Source organism: Hyperoodon ampullatus (genome assembly GCF_949752795.1).
Source record: "Hyperoodon ampullatus genome assembly, chromosome: 13".
NCBI lineage: Eukaryota > Metazoa > Chordata > Mammalia > Artiodactyla > Ziphiidae > Hyperoodon > Hyperoodon ampullatus.
The window spans coordinates 48,106,600-48,133,580 of record NC_136926.1 but is presented as its reverse complement, the minus strand read 5'-3'; the positions used below and the strand labels follow the sequence as shown (position 1 = coordinate 48,133,580).

At 38.9% G+C, this 26,981-nt stretch overlaps 1 protein-coding gene across 1 annotated transcript; it reads right to left on the bottom strand.

The window, feature by feature from the left end:
- Positions 1 to 241: 241 nt before the first annotated feature.
- On the bottom strand, positions 242 to 26,981 carry MEP1B (meprin A subunit beta; the record flags this gene model as incomplete). Its single annotated transcript, XM_079718175.1, has 15 exons — positions 242 to 256; positions 2,740 to 2,944; positions 3,568 to 3,694; positions 4,457 to 4,636; positions 6,120 to 6,563; positions 8,586 to 8,801; positions 10,143 to 10,295; positions 10,996 to 11,214; positions 12,979 to 13,157; positions 13,863 to 13,980; positions 20,405 to 20,483; positions 23,844 to 23,887; positions 23,972 to 24,016; positions 24,862 to 24,880; positions 26,919 to 26,981. The coding sequence occupies 15 exons, from the start codon at positions 26,979 to 26,981 to the stop codon at positions 242 to 244; spliced, it is 2,106 nt and encodes a 701-aa protein (XP_079574301.1).

The window sequence follows — 26,981 nt, the reverse complement described above, 5'->3', positions numbered from 1 at the left end:
GAATTTCTTCTCCACCTTTATCTATTTTTATTTTTTATTTTCTTACTCCCCTCTTTTAAAAACAAAAACACAAGCAACATTTCACCAATTAGACCTTTACCAAAATAATGATTTGTAGTATATCCAGCTATGTACAGAGAAGGTCCGTTTATAGAAGGTGAAGTTGTTGTAATATATTGTAGGTGAAACCATCATGAAGAATTTTTCATTTCACTTGCTGGCTGTATTGCTGAGTTAATCTTCAAAGTGCATATTGCTAAAAGGGGGAAGAACAATCGATCACTTAATTTCTAAATTTAAAAACTCTCATTGAAATGAATCCAATGAAACATTGTAATGTTTAAATGAAGTGCCATGAGCAGTCTCCTGGCATCCCTCCCAACTGGCAAGGGGACCCCAGCCACCATCTCCAGGAACATGCTCTGGACTATCCCACTTTATTCAGATGCTAAAACATCAGGGTGAGCACACACTTCAGTCTCAGGAAAGAGGTCATTCTGATTTAAGATTTAAACTAGAGCTGGAGTTTCTGCTATCAGTAAATTTACTGTAGAAATGCCTAGACTAAGGAAAATGTAAGTTGACTCCTTGCTCTTGGGCATGTGTTTAAATGACCCAGAGGCAAAACAGTTCTGTTTTTATAATATGGTGGTTGTGTGTGTGTGTGTGTTTCCAATTAATGGCCCTACCATGTCCCTGATACTCTAATAGTTCTCTCCTTTATTGAATTAACTTCCTTCTTTCTCTTCTCTTTGTTTTATCATTTTCTTTAATTCCAATTTTAGGTCGATAAATCAGCCTTTATAATAGCACTTACATCTACCAGCTTCCAGAGGAATATCTTGGCAGTCCCATCCACCAGCTAACTGGTCCTCTCCTCCCTAACCACTCCCCCACCATTCCTACTTCAGCCCCCAAGTACATCCCTACTAGCCCAGAGGACCATGTCGGTGGGCACAGCTTCCACCAGGTTGACCTACTGGGTCATTGGCTGATCTGTCCCTTTTATTTTGAGACAGAAAGTAAGCTGGAAATACCTGGTGTTTTTTTTTTTTTAAAAAAAACCTATATATATTTTAAGTAGTTTTCTAATAAGCTTGTGAAGTAATTGATCCACTGCCTATGACTAGCTTTAAACATCTTCCTGAGGTTGAGGAAACATGACAGCAGTGTATGAGAATAAAACTATTTGCTTTCTGTTCATTATCATTGTCCATCTTTTGAATAGCTTCACAAATTTATTGTCTTTAACAAACAAGTGTCTTTAAACAAATAAGTTTGTCTACTTAAAAAAATTGAAAACTTAAGATACAGCATGTCTTGAATAATCATTTTTTTAAGAAAATATCCTCATGCTTAAGGTAATTGCAGTATTTTTGGTTTCAGAGATGTGTTAATTGGGTGTGTTTTGTCTTCAGTTTTGCTAGTAATTTTCAGAGACTGTTTTGAATGAAATAGAACTGGAAGAATTTTTAAGTTTCACTTTTAAATGATGTTCAGATTTTATTCCATTAGAAGTGCTCTTTTGTGAGTGAGAATAGGAATCTGCATATGAAACTGTGCTCTCTATGACTTGGGTATGTAGTGGGTGCTGGGGTTCTCTGTTAGTCCTGCCCTTCAAAATGAAAGCTTTCCTGCAGGACATGCCCTACCCCAAAGGGTGTTCCCTTGATTAATTTTCTGCTCCCTCCCCGGGGACAGCCCCAATCCAATGGCTGTTGATGTGGGGAGTACAATGGCCTGGCCCCCTTGCCTCAATTCAGGTCACTCTAAGGGCCATCCCAGCTCCAGAGCTCGCTGCAGAGGATGCTGAGGCCTCAGCTGCAACCACAGCACAATCCAACCTCGCCCTCTGCCTGGTCCACCTTCCCTCACTCCATCACTGGTGTTCCCAAGAGCATGCACAGTAAATGTCCTGCGTGCAAATATCCACCTCAAATAGTCTGCTTCCCCAGGGTAATTTCAAGAGTGTATTGTCATTCTAGAGACCTTCTGAGGCAAGACTTTAAAACTTCTACTTGAAAATCTTGCCTTATAGTTAGTTACCACACATGAAGCCAAAATCATTTGGAAACTTCTTTCATGCAAAAGCCCCAAATGTGCTTAGCACCCCCTTCCTACAAGCCTGAGCTCAACCTTTAGAACGATGACACTTACAGGTCACCTCTCCCCTTAACCAGGAAGGTTGAAATGTGTAGGCAAAATCAGTTGTGCCTTTCAGGAGGGTCACAGACTCCCACCCCAGAAAATTGCACAACCATACAAAATTCTGGGTACAGTTCCAGAAGGATAATAAAATCCCCCGTAAAACCCTCCATGGATCCCAATTTAAGACCTGTTGCTTTATAGTGACATAACAAGAACTCATAGTCTCAAAGCTGTTGTCCCCAGCATAGGGAGTAGAGAAATTTTGTTTTTTAGGATATATAAAAAGTCCTAATTTGTCTTTATATAATTCCACCAATAGGTTTTTTTTTTTGTTTTTTTTTTTGTTTTTTTTTTTTTGCGGTACGCGGGCCTCTCACTGTTGTGGCCTCTGCCATTGCGGAGCACAGGCTCCGGACGCACAGGCTCAGCGGCCATGGCTCACGGGCCTAGCCGCTCCGCGGCATGTGGGATCTTCCCGGACTGGGGCACGAACCCATGTCCCCTGCATCGGCAGGTGGACTCTCAACCACTGCGCCACCAGGGAAGCCCCATCAATAGGTTTTGAATAACCAAATATGAGAGTCAACTTACATTTTCCAGAGTCATATTTGTTGTCTTTGAACTTGTCTCTTTATGATACTTTTTCCTGGTATAGTAGACACTGACGAGGGTGATGATCAGCATCAGGGCAAACACAGCAACAGTGGAAGACACGGCAATCACAATGGTGTCTCGAGTTGAGCCTCTCTTTTCACACTTTTCTCCCATGTACCACCAGTCTTCCCCTGACGGACACCTACATGTTCGGAACGTGACTCAGAGTTATGAGTTGATATTTTAATCTGAAAATCTTCACCATTGAAGGTGCGAGTCAACACTCAGGTCATTGGCAGATGGAACTATTTGTTACCCATTCTGGACTAGAAGGGTTGGTTAGACTAGCACAGTCAGGGCCAACGGAAAGGAACAATGGAATTACTCCTAATCTGGGCTTAACACAGCAGCTCCCAGTTGGGAAAGGAAGGTAGCATAGATAGTGGAGAAAATTTAGTTCTCAGTGTCCCAGTCCCTCCACATCCCAGCTATGGCCATGGTCAAGCTCTTCTTAGAATTTAGGTATCTCCATCTAGGAAACGGGGACAGTCGCAGTAACCACACCAGACCACTGTGAGGACCTAATAAGATATGTAACTCATGAGGACTGTTTCAGGCAATTAGAATAACGTGCTATCTTTGCATAAATAATTCTGTCGTTCTGCTGGCAACCCAAAGTCCCAAATGGAGAGCAAAAGATAAATATCTTATGAACGGTTTTGAGATGAGAATCAACTGATTTCATTCATATGAAATATCATATGAATCCTACATTGTGGGAATGAAAAAATATGTAACAAAAGAATGGGTAGATTGCATCCTTACCTGCACTCAGCTTTGCCATCATGGAGAATGCAAACGCCATCATTCTCACATTTAAAGTTTGTGCAAAGGTCATTGATGCCCAAGGTTGGGATTGGCTCATTTTGTGTAGTATTAAGGTGGGATATGTCTAAGGAGGGTGAGAGGAGAGCATGGAGGGAAATCAATTTGGGGTTTAACAAGCATTTGATCTTTAAGTTTCAAAATAAACTGTTCAGGCTTCAGGTTTGTGAGAAATTCAGGTACTCCTGAAGCACCATTCAGTAACGTTTAGAGGCAGTGAAAAAATAAACAGGCAGGCTGAAATCTAGACACAAAGGGAAGCTGAACCAGCCTGTGGGGCTGCAACTGAACATGTGCTTGCCTGGGCCTTGGCATGGAAACCAATGGTATTCCTGGAAAATGTAATTATTGGCTGCCATGGCTAAGAAATTTTAGAAGACAATAGATTAATGCTATTACTGACAAGATATATGTGTGTGTGCACACATCTCTATATATGTATGTATATATATCTGAAAGAGACAATAAAGCCAGATCATTTCTACTCTAATTTTATGTGTCTCTGGGATATTTTTACTTCTGGAATCCTAGAGTTAAATTCTAGGGTATAATGGCTACACTTCAGCTTATTTCTAAAGAAGTGTTCTGGACTAAAGCTTTCCACTATTGCTCCATGCAGTGTTAATTAAGTTCTTTATCCTGGAACTGTCCCTGTTTCCATTTAAATTATTTTCATATTGTTAATGATTCATACTAAAAAAAATCTCACTCATGCTCATTTCCTCCCACGTCTCTAATATATCTCAAAACGGGATCCAGAAAAACACAGTAAATAATCAATGACCACAAATAAAAAGCAGCTTAGATAAAACTATTTTTATTGACTTACCTTCCACTGTCAGGAGGATATAAACATCATCTCCTTTTATAAAATCTCTGCTTTTCAGCCTCTCATGAGTCATAAAGACACTGTATCCATAGCCCCTACCTCTTCGAAACTGAGTTCCATTAGGGAAAAAAGCTTGTAATCCCACTTTGGAAGGCCTGTCCCAAAAATAGTTTCCATTATCTGAAAAAGCAATTTATATTAATGGATTGTGTTTAGCATCATCATAGCTTTTGGTGTAGGAAAGCACAGGCAATGTGAAGCACAATTAGGATAGAGCTCAAAATGATTCAGTGATGCTATTGACCTGTAATGTATTCCCTGGCAAGACACTGGAGTTTGTTCATTTATGCTGTCCTAAAGAAATGAGATGACATGGCAGGGAGGACCACATTCTGGAATATGAGTGGAGAGGTATCAAAAGTTTCCTACATGGGGTGTCACACTTCTACTGAATGAGCAGTATAGAAACTCCGTTGCCCATTAGAATCACTCTTTAGTGGCCTTCTGAGTTACATATAGTCCTTTTAGCTGAGTTAAATCAATGTGTTACTGAGAGAGTTTTTAATATTAGCAGTGAACAATTCACCTCAGTAACTGAATTATTCACCTAACAGATTAAAGTCCTTCAGGAGTAGAAGACAGTGAGAAGCACTGCTTCTGGGAAAAGGTGGTGACCCACCCAACCTTGAGCCATTTTCAACATCATTCAGGGAGAAATGTTTTGGAAAAAGGTAAAGAAATTCTGAACATCAAATCCCCACACCTCTTTGTGAATACTATTTTTTTTCCTATCAGATTATTTTTTTTTCCCCAAGTCACTCAGGTCATATACAGAATTCAAATTTGGCAATAATATTCACCTTGCCACAATTCCATTTTTCACTTTATTATGTTCCCAGAGGGCAAAGGATTATTACAGTTAGAAATGTGATCATTGCTTTCTGGGTGCTGCTTCCTTTTCAGACTAGAAAGAGGGGGGATGGTGTCACCATTGGCAAGTACTCCAGAATTCTTTAATAAGTAGTTGCAATCCATTCCCATACCCTTCCCAACACTACGGAGCACCTACTCAACATCTTCGTTCTGATCAAAAACCACCCCCATTACAAAAGCTGAGCTGTTTTTGACAATTCAGAGGCAAGACCAGGACAGCATGGGTTAGGAGAACTCAACATCTGAGAGCCTCTCCATACCAGGCCCTTCCACAAACTTCCCTACTTGATCTGTAGAGATACTTTTAATAAATGTGTGGGGTTTTTATTACTGTCCCAGTTTTACTTCTGAGGACACTGGTGTTTCAAGAGATTATCTGCTCAAGGTTACATAGCTAATAAGAAGCAAACCTTGGATTGAGCCCAGGTGCGTCGGACTCTAAAACTAAAACACTCCTCGTACAACCCTGGGAATTCAGGTATTGTCAGCAGTTTCCAAAAATATAGCCACTATCTTCTCAATTTGTTGGCATCTCTGCTGACATTTCTGACAGTCTCCTGCCTGGGAGACTCTGTCCACAGCTGCTGAAGCCCTTCCCCTAAATATCTTCTGATCCTTAGATTTGGGGCTCAAAAGTCCCTAGCTACCTGGTTATGCAGTCTCTCCTTCCCATATCATCTCTCCTAGAGCAGTGATTGTGTATTAGCAATAAAAAAGATGAGTCACAAACCGGTGGTCAAAAATGGGTCTGTAGTTATACTCTTCCTGTTCGACATACGCTGTCGAATGTCAGGATTTTGATCCAAGATGGTCATCGTGACTTGTTGCCAAGGACATGGCCACTCTAATTGATCATCATTGGCTCCAGAGATCAAGTGGAAATACATTCCTACATTAGGCAAACTACTTAGATTCAAGCGAATCTGAAATGCATAGCCTTTAGAAGAATAAAATGAAGGACTGAAGACAGGTCCACTGGGGCTGCCAATGAGCTGTGTGAAATTCCTTATATGCCAGACATGATGAGGGCACTGTGTTTCTGAAAGATTGATGTCATCAATAGACAGGCCACCCCGTGAGGCACCAGCACCTCTGACCCCTCCAAATACCACTCTAAATTTGTTGGTCACTTTCAGTGTTACGTGGTAAAGTTGCCAGCTCCCAATGGGTATATCTGCAAAAGAGACATTATTATTCCAAAGAGGACAAAGGACTATGAATCATGTGCAAATCGACATTAGAGCTCTAACCTTCATGGACAAAGGGTCTTTCTAGACCTACTGCTTCCTGTGGGTATGAGGTATGGCTTTCTTACGCCTCCAGCTCAGGCCCAGTTACTTCAAGACATTTCGTGGGGATGGCGCAGCTCTCTGGAATATTTGGATGCTTATCTAGCTGATTCTTAGATAGATCACCCTTTCCCAGAGATAGGTGAGCAAACGATAGCATCTAACTCATGAGAACTCCATGCCCAACTTACAAGTTACCTCCCATTCAGTTAGTTAAACAGACAAGCAAGCCCAATACTCTACACTTGTACCCCAGATTCCTGTGATACTCAGCCAAAGCCTCTTTTAATCTATTTATACTTTGATTGGAATACTTCCTTCACATGCAAAATTTTTAGTCAACTCTTTGGCAGTATTAAGTATGAATTCACCAAATCCTAGAAAGCCCACATCTTACAACTGACTTGATGTTACATATCTAATATTTGGTACCATCTCCTTTCTTCCCAGACTACACGTCCCCTCCACTATTACTCCTACCCCTAGCTAGCAGCACATTGTATGACACCTTGTCTTATTTTCTGATGTCACATACCCAAATAAGAAGCAGTCCATTTAAAAGTTTTCAGAAGCCTCCCAGGTAGAGAATAGCTCAGGAATTCATGTCAAACTAGTAGTTAACTCAATGTCTTCAAACTTAAATATATTGGCACTTAATGAGAAACATATTGCTTGAAAATAAGTTAGAAAGATCCAAATTACAGAAAATGCTATTCTCCGTGGAAGGACCCCAGATTCAACAAAAAACTTTCATGAGAGCCTCCACTTCATTTTTACCAGTACTTTCAGTTTAAATTCTGGACTCCTAAGCAGGTTTCTTAAGTATATTTTGTGCTATTATCTGTCAATAATAACACCCACAGATTGCTAATGCAAGGGATTATATATGTATAATCAAATATGTGTGTAATAATCTTATTTATAATCTTTTATATATGCATTAGATACATAAAATGTACATGTATAATGTGTGTGTGTGTATATATATATATATATATATATAATAAGGTTAAGAACCTCAGCTTATAGGTGTTCATGAAGGAAAACATCATCTATGTTTCAGATTGTTTTTCACTGTTAAACAGGGGGAAAATGGCATGACATATGACATAATGTGGATCCATTCTGTAATAGGTTTTAGTCAATTCATTCAAACCAAGAGGCCATTGTGTGGAGCAGACAGTAATACAGCCGCCAGGCCACAGCCCCTCCCTTCCTCAGCAGACCTTCTGAACCATCTGCTTTAATATGTGGTCAACGTGACCCAACTCCCAGACACATGATTAGAAGGAAGTGTGGCCACCTAATCAGTGTTGCCCTCTCTCCACTCAGAACTGCTCCAGAAGATGCATTTAACTTAAGTCATAATAATTAGAATCGTTCGCTGGAATTTATTTTTCTAGGCTAGAAATTAGAGGAAGAGTCCCTTCTCTAGTCTGATGGCACATTTGGTAAAATGTAAGCTGGGAAGTGAAACAGCCAAAGCACCAGTTTTACGGACAAAGCCCATCTGAGATAATAGGAAAAGTCCCCAACCATGTTCAGGGACAGGTGCATCCTGCCTGAGGCCAGTTCCTTTCTTCTCCATTCTACAATATAGTTATGTTGAGCCAGTAACTCTTCACATTTTGCCTAAGCTAGTTTCCATTATATTTTTATTAGTTGCCAAGAACGGACTTCCCCAACGCCAGAGACTGATCTACAGTTTCTTAAGTGTCACATATTCTGTAGCACAGAAAGGACTCTCATTTTAGCTTCCCAACCACCGCATAAAACAAGTAGGATCAAGTTCTACATTGAAAAGTACTAAGTCCATAGCCCCTACCCTGTTGTAAATGGTTTTGCATAAAGTAAAGGGTTAAGACTGACTCATTCTGAACCCAAGAATAAGAATGTTGATAGTGTACCTTTTATTTCTTCCACAAGGGTCAGAGGGCTGTTCACACTGGCTGCAGAATATTCCCTGATATAGATGTTCAGTTGGTCATATTCACTTCCACTGTTATACAAAAAAAATTGCAAGCACTGAAATCCTCGTTTAGGGTATAGTATTCTACTTCCCAGCATTGCTGTGGCCCCTTCATTTACAGAGCTACTGTTGAAATGCATGAAGAAACCAGAACCTGTTAAAGAGGACAAATGCAGAACTGAGAAAACAGATACCGGATACAGGAATGCGTGTCTCGCGGGCACTCTATTTCCACCTAGTTCCCACTGTATGCAGGACACTGTTTTGGGCATTTAAATGCAGTTCTCGGAGCAGGCAGTCTATGAAGAAAAGCAACATTAGATCACTTTTTGCTTACTACACATTAGTTTTCATAAATGGGAAAAAGTGTTACCTGTTTGGTTTAGCCTCTCTCACTCTCTCTCTCTCCCTCTTTCTCTCTCTCTCTCTCCACCCGCCCCTTCCCTTCCTCCCTCCTACTGATCTATGTAGAACCACTATCCACTATTCAAATCTACATTTAAAAAATATTTTTTAATTGAAATATGTTTGACATGTACCATTGTGTAAATTTAAGGTACACAACATGTTCATTTGACACATTTATATACTGGCATCTGATTGTCATTGTAGCAATAATTAGCACTTCTCTCACAATACATAATATCATTTCTTTTTGGTGGTGGGAATAATTAAGTCTAGTCTCAGCAAGTTTGATGATTATAATACAATATTGTTGCCTATATTCACTATGCTGTGCATTAGATCTCTAGGGCTTTTTACTACTCGTTACAAGTTTGTACCTTTAAACAACATCTGTCCTGTCCCCACCAATCCCCCAAAAAAGCAAAAGGAGAAGCACCTCCATGCTCTTAGAGATCTCTACCCCTTCCCAGATCATCTGAGCTGTCAAGCAATGGCCCTGGGTTCTGAAGGCTACTTTTACATATTTGCTGCCAGAAATGAGCAAATAAATAAAACTGTGGTGCTTGTAGCCAAATAAATGACTATTTGATTCAAAACAAAATTTCAATGGAAAAGAATATTCATCTGAGTAAAATTAAATAAATTGTACTTTCTACCTTCATTTAAAGTATTTTTGTAACAGGAACGTGTAATCACAACCAGCTGAAATTCTGAAACTGATTAATTCACAGCCTGGTGCTGTTCACTGAAGTTCTCTTGGATTCCTCAGCCTTCAAGAAAACAACCCCACTGCTCCAGAGAAAAGAGTCCTTTCGGGGAGGGGCAGCCCCTCTTGCTGTGGGCACATACTATGGGTAGAGGCTTCACAGAGCCCAGCGCTGACTCATGGGGAAAAAAAGCAAACTCGGACAGTAAAAAGCAAAGAAATTAACCATATCCTTATAAGGCACAGAACCAATTCCTGAGTAGAACAAGTGGGCTATCATTAATAATTCTAATAAAAATAAGAACAGAAATCCCAGTATTTCACAGCAAAGAAAGAGGCTAGAACCACTGAGAGTAAAATCTGGAAGTATCTCACTCCTGTTACCTTTGCACCGGCCCATGTTGGAGTGATCACTCTCTGGCCCCTCAGGAACCTGGGAGACCCGTTGCCAGTCAGCATTATCTTCTGAACTTTGAATCATACCACACACATTTTCCAGTTCAAAATCGCACGACTCCATAAAGCTCAAGGAAGAGGCTACCAAAGCAAAAAAACAATGATTGACGCTCATATATAACATGATAATCTAAGTAGTAAAAAACTGAGATTATCCAGAAGCACTAGGAATTCTAGGATGACATTAAAGGGGACTCGTCACTGATTCTGGGTGATGGTGGCTTCAAGATCTCTTGATATCTGCAAAACCAAGACAATCGACCAACTGTGTAGTTCTATAGAAGCTGCCTGCCCCAAGTCTTGTTTATCAGGCTAACTAATTATAGAAACCTGAGTCTACACTCCCCTAGTTATTCAGAGTAATAAACCACAACCCGGATTATTTGATCCCATTTATATTATGACTGTACACCTCATTTGGGTTGAAAAGAGTTTTGAATATCAAGTTGGTCCACATTTGCATTAGTAACAGCTTCAAAAACTTGAATGCGGCATGCTTATGCTGCTATAGGACTCAGTTTGTTTTTATATCTAAAGCCCAGACTTGTGAGAAGAAAAACGCTGCTTCCATGTTGTAGTCTGGTATCTGGGGGCTATTCTGTTTTGTTTTGTTTTCTTTCTTTCAGAATATCAAACTTCAACTATCAAACTATTATTATCAAACAGTTATCTAACTATAATTTCAGAAAACCCGGCAATGCTTGGCAAAATGGCACAGAACAGAATGTTTTCCTACAGAGCAGAGAGGAAGAGAAGTCATTTCAAAGAACCTGTCACATACAGCAGTTATACAGTTGATTCAACTTTAAGAGATCAGAGTCACTGAAATCCATTCGTTGGCCTATCACATCCATGAAGTCTGGGATCTTTGTCACAATTGTTGGTTCTGATCCATTCTGGAATGCAGTTTTACTGTAGTGCATCACTGAGCTGTAATCATAGGGAACATTCAGGAAGTCTGTTTTTCGGTCATCATAGGATTCAAAATTTTCCTTTTTGCCTAAATGATAGACAAAAATCTTTAATTACTTGATATTCACAAAATTTAGTTTATCTTACTCCAAAGACTGTTAACTTAGAAATAAAGACTACAATAAACAGTGCAACCTTGGCTACAACTGACACTCTATGGTATTTCAAGAGTGTTTCATATATTCCTATCTTAGAATAGACTATTCAAACTTAGAATTGTGATACCAGCTGTCATGCTGAACTTATCTAAGGTTTCATTTCAGCTCAGAATTGAACTTTAGCATTTGGCCTAAGGTTCTAAGAACTGCTAATGGAAAGAAGGATTCTAAAAGGTGTTGCTGAAACACTCAGGGTCATTGGCAATGAGGAGAGGTAGAGTATCCTCAGCGGATGGAGATGAAAATAAGAGGACTTTGGGAGGTGTGGTGGGGTAGGACCTGGGAATGATAACATGGTCATCAGAAAGGACTGACACCGTCAGTGATTTCTTAGTTATCTTAGTTATTCTTAGTTTCTGGAATACGTGTAGATGTATGTAAATAAATACATTTAGAGAAGATTCCTGACCGCTTAGCATCATACCAATGGGCTACTGATTGCATTGTGAAATCAAATGATTTTGCGGACACAACAAGGTAGATTTGATCAACAAAGCATAAAGATGTGTTATCAAATCGAGGCAGAAGTTTCTAACAGAAATAAGACATTGGAAATCTTAAAGAGTGAGGCCATAGATTAAAGCTCAACACTTCTCTTGTTCTAGAAATCTTTCAGGTGGCTTCAGTGTCTTCCCCCAGACTCTGGGTAGGGGTGAGGCCAGGGGCAGGTAATGTGATGTTAGAATTGTGATGTCAGGGGCTCTCAGCACAGAGCAGCCCTCACTGGCCTCACTTGACAGCGATGCCATCCTTCCCGTCCCCCTCCCCCTCCCCCCCTCCACACCCCCGCCATACCCTATGGAGGCAGGACGAATGGGGAAACTAAGTGTCACTGCAGAAAATGTGAGTTCTAGTCGGACAGGGTTATTAAAGCCTTTCTGACTTTGAGCACAAAGTCACAAAAAGTTCAGGCTGTTCAACTACTGCAGTGTTTCCCAACATGGGCTCCAAAGAACAATAAATCCGGGAGATCAGCTCGGTGCTTAGGGGTGGGATAGGGAGGGAGGGAGGGAAACGCAGGAGGGAGGAGATATGCAGATATATGTATATGTATAGCTGATTCACTTTGTTATACAGCAGAAACTAACACACCATTGTAAAGCAATTATACTTCAATAAAGATATTTAAAAAATAAAAAATAAAAAATTTTTTAGAAAAGAACAATAAATCCAAATACTCCACAAAAAGAAAAAAAAAAAACAAAAACATGATCAAGTCATTTTGGGAAATGCTCCTCTTGGAGATTTACAATTCATATTAGTCTAGCAAAGACACTGAAGAGTACAGCAGTGTAAATAACTCTAAGTTTAATTTCTTTTAACCTAAGATTTCCCACATTAATTTGACCACAGATTCCATTCCACACAACCCCCCTGAACAAATTGTGCAATGGCACTACATAAAATAATCTTTGGGAAACACTGGTTTCTAAGATCACATCCAGCTCAAACTGGGGTTCTGGTTCCCCCAAAACCTTCAGGCACTTCAACTCCTATTGAATTACAGCCAAATCAAGTAAGATCAAAACATCAGTGTTTTCCCGTTATTAACAGCACCAATGGCAGAAGAGGGCACATGTTTAGAAATTCAGTATTTAACTTAAAAACAATGTGAGAAAACAAGATAAATGTACCTGAAATAATTCTGTCCCAAATTATGCTGACATAGTCATCCCGATCAGAACGAGACTGTTCATGCCAGAATCCCAGTGCGTGGAGAAACTCATGTTGAACTGTTGCTATGTTGTCACAGCGCTCTCCGATGGAAAGTTCTTGCTTCCCATTGCGCTGATTTCCCACTGAAGACCAGCAGCTTACAGGAGAGTTTACAGAAGGGGGAAAGGGTTTTATATTGATGCAGGTGGAGGTCCTAGGGCAAAATCCCTAATACCTAATGCCCTTAGGTACCCACCTAGATCCTTCACTTATGTTTGGACACCATGTATTTCTCTCAAAACCCCAGTGCGGTATGAAAAGCCTTCCAGACCAGATGATCTTTGGAGAACTTGAGCTGACCCAAATGTTTAAAAAGGAGTGAGTCATCCTCCAGGCAGCCTAGTCCTGATCTTTTCTGGAAATTTCAAAATTTTTCAGATGGTCCTTGAATAAGGGTTTTATAGGTATACAACCATTCAGAACTGCTGACCTTGAGTCAAATAACTATCATCTTCTTAACTGAAGTAGTAAGAGTTATTAGGTTAAAATAAATTTAAATATACATGTGTGCATGCATACAGATGGCAGAAGGCAGAAATAAGGAGTGTAGAAACGACAAAGAGGCTGAAGTTCCCAGAGTCATAGGGTGGATGGCATGCGATCCCACCTTCCTTGTCTTAACGTTGGTGGTCTGGTTGCATGTAAGAAAATATTCTTTTATGGCTAGAGAAAACAGATCCAGCAAAGAGCAATGGAAGCCCCTGACCCCCCAAGGTTAGGGTCGAGGGCTACTGCTGTGATGTAATGTCCCAGCCACAACAGTTCTCATCAGAACACTTAGAAGACCAACTCTTCAACTTACCCATTGCCCTTTAACACTGTTATATAGTTGGGTTCTCCAGACCAAGGCTTGAAGTCAATGCATGTTTTTAGGCGATAGCGTTCAAATGCACTGAGGATAACTCCCCTGGCATTCATTTCTGAAGGAAGAAAACAAACAAAAATAAACATATTAAAATTACCACCATTGAACAGTTCACCATGGAAACAGGCCATGCAATATATTGTTTATCATGAGTTAGTTCCACCATGAATATTTAGTGTTTTATTTTTTAAAAACTTAGTATACAGTACCAATCAAGTATCACATGTAATTAATTGGTTGTTCTTCGGGTAGCTTTTTTTCACCCCATATATATTTCCCTGGAGTCATTAGAGGTGCAAATAGCAAAAAGGGCATTTCCTTACCTCAGAGAACACATACATTGGTTCGCAGGCAACCAAAATGAACAATCACTGTCACATGCTTCATCTAATAAGATATAATATGTATTTAAAGCCTCACAGCAGAGTTTTTAATCTGAGGACCTTGAGATGAGAGGGGCCATGAATATGTTGAAATAGTAGACAAAGAATTATGTCTCTATCTATATATATCTATCTCTGCAAAGTGCATTTTCTGGGGAGAGCATTCATAAGATTTGCAAGTGAGTTCTGGGTCCAAAACACAAATAAGAACCATTACTTTCAAGTTGAGTGATGCTAACAGGTTAGATAGAATGGAGCTCAAAGAAGGCAGAGGCGTGAAAGCAACAAAGACATTCAGGAAAGGAAGCTCAGAGGGCAACCCGGAGGAAGGAGCTGTATCAGGTGCATATGGAGAGACAGTCACAGCTGGAGTCAAGTACAGTGAAGTGAAGGATGGTGTCTGCCGGGAGGTGGGAGACAGTATGGCAGAGAAGATGGTGTGTGGACTTTGGAACCAGTCACAGTTAAGTTCTCCCCTATCCTCACCACTTATTTTTGATGCATAATCTTTGCCAATTTAATTTACCCTTAGAGCTTTGGTATTATCATCAGATCAGCTAAGTGGGGAATTAAAATCAACTTCACAGGGATATTGTGAGGATAGCAGAGAAAGTAGAGGTGAAGTTCCAAGTACAGTAGTCTCCCTTTATCTGTAGTTTTGCTTTCTGCAGTTTCAGTTACCTGCAGTTAACTGAGGTCCAAAAATATTAAATGGAAAACTCCAGAAATAAGCAACTCATAATTTTTAAGTTGCACGCCACTCTGAGAGCTTGGCAAAATCTTGTGCCATGCCGCTCCATCCCACCAGGGATTCCCCAACCCTGGACATCCATCATCTGCTCCCAATACCCAATCATCAACATCATCATGGGTCAGTAACCCAGCATCACCCGAAGCAGATGATCCTCCTTCTGATGTGTCATCAGAAGGTCAATAGTAGCCTAACGTTACATCACAATGCCTACATCATTCACCTCGTTTCATCTCATGATGCAGGCATTCTATCATCTCACATCATCACAAGAAGAAGGGTGAGTACATTACAATAAAATATTTTGAGAGAGACCACATTCACTTAACTTTTTTACAGTGTATTATAATTGTTTTCTTTTCTTATTACTTACTATCTCGTCCTGTACCTAATTTATCAATTAAACTTTATCATAGGTATGTAGTATAGGAAAAACATGCTATATATAGGGGTTGGTACTACCCACAGCTTCAGGCATCCACTGGGGGTCTTGGAACATATCCCCTGAGCATAAGGGGGCACTACTGTAAAGTGAGCATTTATCAAATGTTTATTTCCTTCCTACCTTCTTACATGTCCATTGCACAAACATTTAAAGACATTATTCAGAATGCCTCTGTCTAGGTGAAAGTAAAGAACAAGATACATGTGGGACCTAAAATCCATGAATCTATAAGAGGCACTCAGAATTCAACCTTTTACAATATCACACAAATAATACATGTTCATTGTAAGTTAGAAAATATAAACAAAAAGAAAGAAATTATAAAATCTTACCTAGAAATAATCAACCACATTTATCATACTTTTTTCTTATGAATACGTACAAACATAATATACATATTTTTATAAAAAACAAAGTCACAGCCTACATAATATTTTATAAACTATTTTTTCACTAAATAATATATCTTAAAATCTTCCTTCATCAGTAAGTTTTGTTTTTACCATTTTAATGGCCACATTATATGACGGTAAGATACATAACTAACTTCCTATTGTCAAATATTTAAATTGTTTCCAAATTTTCTGTATTGTAAGTATTACATTTGGGTCACTATTTCAGATCTAACACTTCCTTAAAATAAGGCATGATGATACCGACCACCACATGACTGTTTTTGAACTGAACGTAAAAGGAGCTTGCTTGCCTTCGATTTTTGTCAAAGCTTAATGAGGATAGTTTCTATCCTGCGTTGAATTGTTTGGAGACCCAAATAAAGGAATAAATGTGAAAGTTTTGTAAAAAGTATAGCTTTCTACCAAGATAAAATACTTTTTAACCCTGTGCCTTTATTTACCAAGGGCTTTAATTCACTTTGCATCACAGATGCAGAAGAGCTCCACCAGGGATCCTGTTACCTAAATTCCCAGGCTCCGAAGGACAAGGCAGGTCCCAGACAAGCCTAGGAGTTAAGCAAGCAGCTGTTTAGAATTATCTTCCCCTTGTTAGCCCCTTCCTGCTCTTAACACCTTGGTCTTCATTTCTATTCCCACCTTTTACCCCTTTCCTCCTCTCCCTACTTCCCCCTACCACTCACTTCAAATCTGGCACTCAGGCAAGCAACTGTAACTCACTCACAGGAAGCTATACACCGTTGCTTCAAGTTTTACCCCTTTCAGGTGAGTTGCATCTTAACAGCCAGATAATACCTGAGGCTTAAGCTAAAAGACTAAAGCCTTACTGGCAGCATTTCATATGGAAAACAGTTTGGAGTTTTCTCAAAAGACTACAAATAGAACTACCATATGACCCAGCAATTCCACTGTTAATTATATATCCAAAAAAACCAAAAACACTAATTTGAAAATATGCATGCACCCCAAATGTTCATAGCAGTACTATTGACAATTGCCAAGATATGGAAGCAAACTAAGTGTCCATCAACAGATGAATGGATAAAGAAAATGTGGTTTATGTATATATACAATGGAGTACCACTCAGCCATAAAAAATAATGAAATTTTGCCTTTTGCAGCAACATGGATGGACTTGGAGGGCATTATGCTAAGTGAAATAAGTCAAAGACAAATACTGTATGATATCACTTATGTGTGGAATCTAAAAAGTAGGACAAACTAGTGAATATAACAAAAAAAGAAACAGACTTACAGATATAGAGAACAAACTAGTGGTTACCAGTGGGGAGAGGGAAGGGGGGAGGGGTAATATAGGGGTAGGGGAGTAAGAGGCACAAACTATTAGGTATAAAATAAGCTACAAGGATAAGGGCTTCCCAGGTGGCGCAGTGGTTGAGAGTCCGCCTGCCGATGCAGCGGACACGGGTTCGTGCCCCGGTCCACGAAAATCCCACATGCCGCGGAGCGGCTGGGCCCATGAGCCATGGCCGCTGAGCCTGTGCGTCCGGAGCCTGTGCTCCGCAGCAGAAGAGGCCAGAGCAGTGAGAGGCCCGCGTACCGCAAAAAAAAAAAAAAGGATATATTGTACAACATGGGGAATATAGCCAATATTTTATAATAAGCATAAATGTAGTATAACCCGTAAAAATTGTGAATCACTATATTGTACACCTGTAACATATAATATTGTACATCAACTATATTTCAATTTTAAAAAAGCAAAAATTTTGAAAAAAGAAACAGGTACATAAAGCTCATAAGGTTAGGATAACTTTGGTTAAAATACATGGCAAAAATAGCCTAAGAGATACAGTCAAATTAAAGCTCACTGATCTTTCACAGAACACAGGAGAATAAAGTTTTTAAGCTATATATACATACATATATATGTATATATATGTGTATATATGTATGTATATGTATTATACACATACATATATATGATTTTGAAACAAAAGTATTTTTAAATTTTTAATCAAAAGATTAAAATCAAAAATAAATATTTAAATAAGGAGAGGTTGGTAAAAGGGTATAAACTTTCAACTGTAAAATAAATAAGATCTGAGAATCTAATGTAAAACATGGTGACTATAGTTGATAGTACTGTATTGCATAACTGAAATTGCTAAGAGAGAAGAACATAAATGTTCTCACACACAAAAAAAGGAGAAATACATGAGGTGATGTATGTGTTAGTTAACTCGATGTGGGAATCCTTTCACAATGTATACATATGTCCAATCACCACAATTACAATTTAAATATCTTATGTCAATTGTACCTCAATAAAGCTGAAATTTTTTTAATTTTAATAAAATGTTTCAGATTTTCCCCAGTTCCAAAAGCCAATGAACATCATTCTCTCCTGATGTTACACAAGCTCTTTATAGCTTCTAATCCTATTAATTACTGTTGCTTTGGCTTTTTCTACCCTACTCTTGGTTTTTCATCTGTTTAATGGACAATCTTCCCTTCTCAAAAGTCTCTATCAGGTCTCCCATCTATATCAATTCCAAAAAGTTGCTCCCCCAGGCTGAATTCCATTCCTTGCCATCTTCTTACTCAATACAATCTTTCTGGGTCATCCAATAAGATCCATTATCTATGAAGTACTCATTATATGCAAGGCACTATGTGAGAATCTCATCCATATCCATAGCTTCAACCATCTCCTATACCCTTAATAACTCCCTGTTAGATTTCTCTATCTTGAATGACCAGATTAGACACCAAGCCATTATATGATATCTCCACCACAGTGAGCCTGATGCATTTCAAATTCTGCATGCCAAAAACCAATTTCCACCACATTTCTCTATCCTACCCTCTCCAAGACATATTCCCTATTCTTGTTAAAGGTGTTACCATCCACCCAGTTGTCTAAGACATAATCTTGGACCCTAGCACTTCTTTCCCTAGACTCACCTTCTTCTTGATCTCTTGGAGCCAATCACCAAATCTAATTGTCTCCTAAGCCTCTCTTAGAATTATCCACTCTTGTCTATCCTCACTGAGAGAGTCTTGGTTCAGAAACTCTTTAATCTTTCCCTGAATTTCTTCAAGAGTCTAACAGATCTTCCTACTCTCTTTCTGTCCCACTGATAATACATCTTCTGTACTGCAACCAGAGTGATAACAATCTCACTTCTGCATTGAAACCTTTAGCGGCTTCACATTACCACTGGTATACACACCACGTTCTTTAACATGGGGAAGACTCAAGTCCTTCCCAATCTGAAGTCTGCCTACCTGTTCAACTTCATTATCTCTCCTCTGTCAACCTACTTCCCAGCAGGGGTTTTCTTCCTTTCCCCATGCCTTTGCACATAGTGATCCATCTGCCTAGAGCATGCTTCCCTTGCTGTCAGAGGCTGCACTAGCCCCCATAGTTCCCTTCTGTGAATTAGAAAGGGCCACCTCACTGTACACCAGAAACTAACACAATATTGTAAATCAAATATACTTGAAAGGAAGAAAGAAAGGGAGGGGCACCTCATCTGGGCAGATGTTGCAAATGCTGGCTTGGCAGGTGGATGAATAGTACTTCATGCAAAGAAATGAATGCTCTTGATGAATATAATGCAAACTTAATTTCAGTCCCACTTGTGCCCCCTCCCCAGGCACCTATGTGTGGTGTACAACTTGCACAAGCTTCATGGCAGCCCTACTGCATAGGGTCACCTGCTCCCTAATGTGAATGCCTTTATATCTAGGTTGAGTTAAATGTCCTCCAGTGTGCTCCCATAACATTTTGAACATATCACTAATCATTACATTTACTGCATTCTATTATAATTAGCTTTTGGCTTATCTGAATCTCTACTGAAATGTATGATATGTAAGGAAAAATTTCCCAAATGGCAGTTCCTAAACTGATGCTGGTCAAGGATATCATTTTTACTAAATGGGGACCATGTTTAGAGTTTTCCATTACAATAAATTTCTAATATAGAATAGCTGTCCTTTCTTTTGGATTAGGTTCTTCTGACTTTTTAGTATTAAAACATTATTTATTTTATTAAAAAAATGATGATAAAAGATGATAGTGAGTTCTTGTTGTTTAAGTTCCTCAATTGTCCAAATAAAATATTAATAAAATAATGACAGTTCCTAAAGTTTTGTTTGGTTGGTTGTTTCATGTTTCAAACTCATATGTAAAGTCTGAACATATATGAAACCACTGCTTTAAAATAAAGACTAGTTCCCTAATCTTTATGTCCCAAGCATCCAATACAGAGTAGGCTCTCCATAAATATTGGTTGAATTCATCCCTTTATTGGTCAAAACTCAGCCAATATTTCAGACAAAATCATTTAGGTTCTGTTCATTTTTCATTTTGCTTATTTTTTTTAAAGTGTACTTAGCCACACAAAACAACAAAGAAAAAAACCCTTAAAGGCCATGTGAGTCTTCCCTTGGAAATACTGTCATCATATTCTGTCAGGAACATACATAGTTGTGGGCACTCCAAAGTGCATACTAACCCAAGCTATCGTCTAGAACATATGGAATAGTATGAGGCCATCTATATCTTTCTCCAATGATGGAATTTCTTTCTTGTACCTGTCAAAAATAAGTGGGAAAGGATTCATTGAATCTATCAGTCAAAAATTTATGAAACAATCAATAGTTAATCTAGAAATAAAGGAAGTTTTAAGCTTTCCCAGCCAGCCTAAACAAATTGCCAGTGTGTGTGCGTGCATGTACACATGTGTGTGTATGCCTACTTTTATCATATTATAACAAAGGTTTTAGGAGGAAATCACTAATTTCTGGTTTTTTTAATAAGGAGAATGACAAGCATTAATATTTCCTTTAATCTTATCATTTCACTTCAATTATTCATATTTTTACATATCCTTGTAATAGCTCAAGTTCATGGGCCTAACGCATAGTGAGGCCAAACAAACCGAAACATCAGAGTTTGGAGGAGAGAAAGGTTTATTGTAGGGCCATGCAAGGAGATGGGTGGCTCAGGCCCCCAAATCCCCAAGCTCCCCAAAGTGTTTCGGTAAAGCATTTTTAAAGGCCAGGTGAGGAAGGGTGGTTGCAGGGTATGTGATCAGCTTATGCACAATTCTCTGATTGGCTGATGGGAAATCACTAATTTCTATCATTAATTTTGTTGATAAAGTTGAAGAAGGCTCCATGCAAAATCATGTAAATAATGATTGTTGGAAAACTGGACAATAAATATGGTAGATTCACAGACTAGTTTCCTATACTAGAGATTAAAAATATACAAGAAGGAAGTGATAGCAAAACCTCAATCATCTTGATCTCATAATATCAGAAAAAAAATCACACATGAGCTAGGCCAAAGTTTTCAAACAATTTTAAAGTATTTGAAATTTTTTTCCTGGTCTATTCATCCTTCATCAAATATGTTTTTTTTAACATCTTTATTGGAGTATAATTGCTTTAAAATAGTGTGTTAGTTTCTGCTTTAACAAAGCAGAATCAGCTATACATATAACAAAGTGAATCAGCTATACATATACATATATCCCCATATCTCCTCCCTCTTGTGTCTCCCTCCCAATTTTTTTTTTTTTTTTTCTTTTTGCGGTATGCGGGCCTCTCACTGTTGTGGCCTCTCCCGTTGCGGAGCACAGGCTCCGGACGCGCAGGCTCAGCGGCCATGGCTCATGGGTCCAGCCGCTCCACGGCACGTGGGATCTTCCTGGACCGGGGCACGAACCCGTGTCCCCTGCATCGGCAGGCGGACTCTCAACCACTGCGCCACCGGGGAAGCCCCCTCCTAATTTTTATAATAGAAAGCTAATAATGTTTCATTAATGTATTCATCCAGCCAACAAAATGAACACTGTTCAAGAGAACAGATATCCATTGGTAACCAAACTGCCAATGTCTCTACCTTCCTAGAGCTCTTATCTAGTAGAGGAGACAAACAGCATGTAAGAAAACAGTCTAGGGACTTCCCTGGTGGCACAGTGGATAAGACTGAACACTCTCAATGCAGGGGGACTGGGTTCGGTCCCTGGTCAGGGAACTAGATCCCACCTGCATGCTGCAACTAAGAGTTCACATGCCACAACTAAGAGTCCACATGCTGCAACTAACAAGCCAGTGAGCTGCAACTAAGGAGCTGGTGAGCCGCAACTAAGACCTCACGCAAGCAAATAAATAAATAAATATTTTTTTTAAAGTTTAAACAGGATATATTTAATAGTAGCAGAGGAAATGAAAAAGGGAGATGTGGACAAGAATAAAGGGACTAGGGGAGTGTATTAGATAAAGAGGTCAGGACAGGACTCTTTGAAAGGATGACACTGAAGGTGAAATAAGAGTGATAAGAAAGAGCCAGTATTGAAAGGGGCTCTGGAAAGATCATTCCAGACAGAGCAAGCAGTAGTTGCTCTGCTCTGAGGTAGGAATATGCTTGGTATATTTTGCATGTTTGAGGCCCGTGGCCTAAAGAGATGAGATCAAAGAAGAGAGGAGATGAGAGGAGAGGTAGGCAGGAGTTAAATCATGCAAAGTCCTAAAGGCTGTGGGTAAATCTGGATATTATTCTAAATATAGTAGGAAGCTGTTGAGTTTCAAGCCAGGAAGTGAAATGGTGGTGTTGCTTATTTAAAAGTTCACTTTGCTGTGGGGGATAGGGGACAGGGACAGGGTGGAAAAGATTCTAAGAGGGCAGCATTTGAAGCTGATAAATTAGGAGAAAAGTGGATTCTTTGGAGTATATATACTTTGGAGATAGAAATGATAGAACTTGCTGATGGAGTGGATGGTGGGGTGAGGGAAACGGAAGAAGCAAAGGTGACTCCTGGGTTTTTTACTTATTCAGTGGAATGGGGAGAGGGAGTGGTGATGACTTTACTAAGAGGGAAAACTGGGGAGGAACAGCTTGTATGGGAAATCAGAGTTTAGTTGAGGACACATTATGTTTGAGGTATCTCATAGACATTCCAGTGGAACTGATGGATTAGCATTGGGATAGACAAGTCAGGAGCTCAGGGGAAGGAATGAACCAGAGTTATACATTGGGAGTCATCAGCATAGAGATGACATTTAAAGCCCTGGTACAGGGTAGGATCAAGAAGGAGAGAAGAGCAGACCAAGGACTAAACCTCAGACACTGCAGCTCTGTTTCTTGAGTTGAAATTCACAGTGGGGGTTGAGGGATGTTTAAGCTCCCTTAAACTACATGTAAGGGCTTCCCTGGTGGTGCAGTGGTTGGGAGTCCGCCTGCCGATGCAGAGGACACGGGTTCGTGCCCCAGTCCCGGAAGATCCCACATGCCACGGAGCGGTTGGGCCCGTGAGCCATGGCTGTTGAGCCTGCGCATCTGGAGCCTGTGCTCTGCAACGGGAGAGGCCACAGCAGTGAGAGGCCCGCGTACCGCCAAAAAAAAAAAAAAAAAAAAAAAAAAAAACTACATGTAAGGTACCTGTGTTCATCTGTGTGTCATGATGGCTAAGTAAGAACCAGTACTCTTTATGATAGTTTGGGAAGATCTTTATGTGGCAACACTATTCTCAGCTGTCAGAGTAGGAGTCACAAAACCTTTCTCTTATGGTAAAAACCTGATTCATTGAATTTACAAATTCAGTTTAATTTTGCTTCAACTGGCTTTAATCAGTGAGGTTCTATTTAAAAATGAAAATATCATATTGTTCCCATAATGAAAATCAGTCAGATCAATAAGACCAAAGCATACCAGGTGAGTGTTGGTGGTTTTAACCACACAGAAATCTGAGTAATGAATGATGAAGATACTATTATATGAATCCCTTAGAGTATAAAGTATTCATTGACTAAATGTGTCAACTATGATTCTACACCCTTAGAGATAGTTGGGCTTAACAAAGTCCATGCTGTCCCATCATTCTCAGATACTCTATTTTAGCTTGCAGTGGTTAATTGAAGGTCTTTCCTTGCATTGTTTCAACTCACCCCATCAAGTCTGATGTCTCCCTCAAAAAGATCCAGTCCCAAATCTAAGAGGGAAGATAAAAATTTATGTTATCAAATTGGATTCAAACTCCTCACTTAATAAAGTATTTTTTAAAAAATCCACAAACCTTCATTGATATCAAATATATCCTGGTCAATTCCACCATCTACATCTTTAACAAAAAGAACAAAAACACATTGAACATTGTGTTTATGAAAGAAGAAAACCTTTATCAATTACCAATTAGAAGTAAGCAAGGTTCTTTTGCCTCAGATAAGAGAGTACAAGGCTCTGATTCAACATACATTGATTGATTGATTGATTGATTGATTGAGACCTTCCATGAGCCAGGCTTGGGGCTATGGGGCTTTTGCATATATACTCTGGTTTTACCCATGTCCCTTGTATGCCAAATAACTTCAGGAATAAGAAATTGGTCATTCCATATAAAATTAAGCTTAATTTGAAAGACTAGATTAGATGACTAGATTAAATAGGAAGCAAATGTTTAAATTTGGTCAAACCAGTACAATCTATCCATATATTTATATTCCTTGCTAATAGTGTACCTTGGAACTCTCAAGCAAAATTCCTAATTTATATTTGAATTATTCTTAAGTTGCAAAGGGGTAGATAATATGGCCAAGTCTCTAAGTGTACAACTGAATAGGACAGACATCAGGTCCATTTGATTTGACACAAAATAACAAAAATAATAATAGTAGGCATTTTATGGGATGCCGATGTGTCAGTCACTGTGTTTGGAGTTTCTTATACCACCACTTTTTTTTTTTTGCTGAGTAAGTGGAACCCCGGAGCAGAAACAATAAAACATTCCTCAATAAGTCAAAAGAAGCAAGTGCTTGATCAAAGTTCAATGCAATTGTGCAATAATGCATATGCAATTATGCACTGTGCTTAGCATTAAATGTGTCCTAAGTTCTTCTGTTCTGTTGTTCTATTATTCACATAACCTTTTTTTACTATAACATAGGGCAAAACTCAAAATAGACTCACCAAAGATTTCTGGGGTTGGCTGGGAAACAAATACATAAAAAAGATATATTATTATGATGCCCGTGACATAAATGGTCTTATTGACTCCAATTTATATCTAACCATTTGTGGGGTTTTCTTTTTTCCTTAATATTATGGATAACTTTCTGGCATATACCCAAGAGAGCTAAATCAGAGTCTAAGATAACTTTTTGACCCAAGGGTCTTCTCATTTCATATAAAAAATTAAACAGCCTGTTGTATGGATTTGAAGGTGAAAGCAACAAGAAACCAACTTCACAGGTTGAAAAGAAGGCAGAACATAAGTGTCCTGCCCTCAATTAAGTGTTCACTTTAAACATGATTTAAAGTGAACATGATTCTAAAGAATTCATGGAACTATGCTTGAAAAACCTAATAATTTATTCCCAATATTGAGATATTATTATAATTTTTCACGATCCTTTAAAAAGAAATTTTTATTGAAGACCTCATTAACCATGGTTTACTTTCACATTTCTCTCAAGACTCCACCTTCAAAGTCAATACCAAATACTCCAGAAAAAAAATCTATGGCTATACTTTGCAAGTGGAAGAAAAAAAAAAAAACTTCTGAAAATAGATTCGCTACAGGTGATCAAATGAAACCCAGACCACATACCCAACGGAATAAACTAAGTAAACCTGAGATTTCTTAGTGAAGTCTAGTTTAAAAAGCTCATGGGACTGGTAGACAGTAGGTCTGGGTTTTATTCCTGCTTCCACCGACTAACAGCAAGTCAGTTCACCTTCCTGATACTTAGAATATCTGTATAATACGGTCAGTGCCTGCTTTGCCTGGGTATTATGATGGTTATATGATGTAATGTGAAAGAACTTGGTAAGCTTTGTCATACAAATGTAAGGTACAATTTTATTTAAATACTTACCTGTAGATACTAGAATCTAGATACTAGAATCAGTTGGGGTGTTTGGCAAGCATGGGAATAACTGGTTGGATGATGACCATCCTTTTTGATATTAATTAGAGCCTTGATTGCCTCACACTTGGCCACACACAGGCACACACTCACAGAGGAATGCCAACACACCTCCTGAAAAAAGTCATCGAGTATTTGTTCATAATTACAGTTTTAATGTCTTCAATAGTATCTCCTGTTCTCACTGCTGTAGTTCTGTTCACAGACTATCAGCTCAACATAATAATTGTTATTTAAAAATCACAAATAAAGGTTCCCCCCCCAGGCACTTGAAACTTCATTTAAAACCTGATTATGAAAACAAACAAACAAAATCTGATTATGGTTACCAGAGGATAAGGTGGGGAGGGACAAATTGGGAGATTGGGATTGACATACACACATATACACAAATCTATATAAGATAGATAACTAATAAGAACCTGCTGTATAGCACAGGGGACTCTACTCAACACTCTGTAATGACCTATATGGGAAAAGAATCTTAAAAAAAAGTAAATAAAGAGTGGCTGTATATATATGTATAACTGGTTCACTTTGCTGTACACCTGAAACTAACACAACATTGTAAATCAACTACACTCCAATAAAAATTAAAAATAAATAAATAAAACAAACCTCAAGTTGGTTTGTGGTACCAACTACCTGTCACTGTAGAAAGATAGGTCTAACCTGATGAAGAAGCAGAAAACAAATCCCATGCTACAAAACGTAAGTATTTGCTGTGCCCGTGACATTCATCATTCACTCCATCATGTCTCACATTACTGTAACAGCAATATGTGTCACATTCCACAGTAAAAATGGAATGATTTTCAAATTTCACATTTTACATCTTATGAAAAGAAAACTTGTCACACAGCAATGAAACTGAAGATAAAACATAACTTTATGTCAGTGTCCTTGACTTTTCTTCTGGTGGGTCTTCTTCTCACTCCCAGTACCCTGCCTGTCCCTGCTCGCCAAAAAGAAACGTTTATTTCACTGACACTTTGAAATTCCTTTAAAAACAAAAAACGAACGAACAGATTGTTCTTTAATAATCGGTATCAACTACCCCCAATTTTTCTAGTTGTTTTCCATACATTGTTTTCTTACCAAGCCAAAAACCTGGAGGAGGGCAGCAAAGAAAAGAAATGAAGGCAGATACCAAGAATCCAT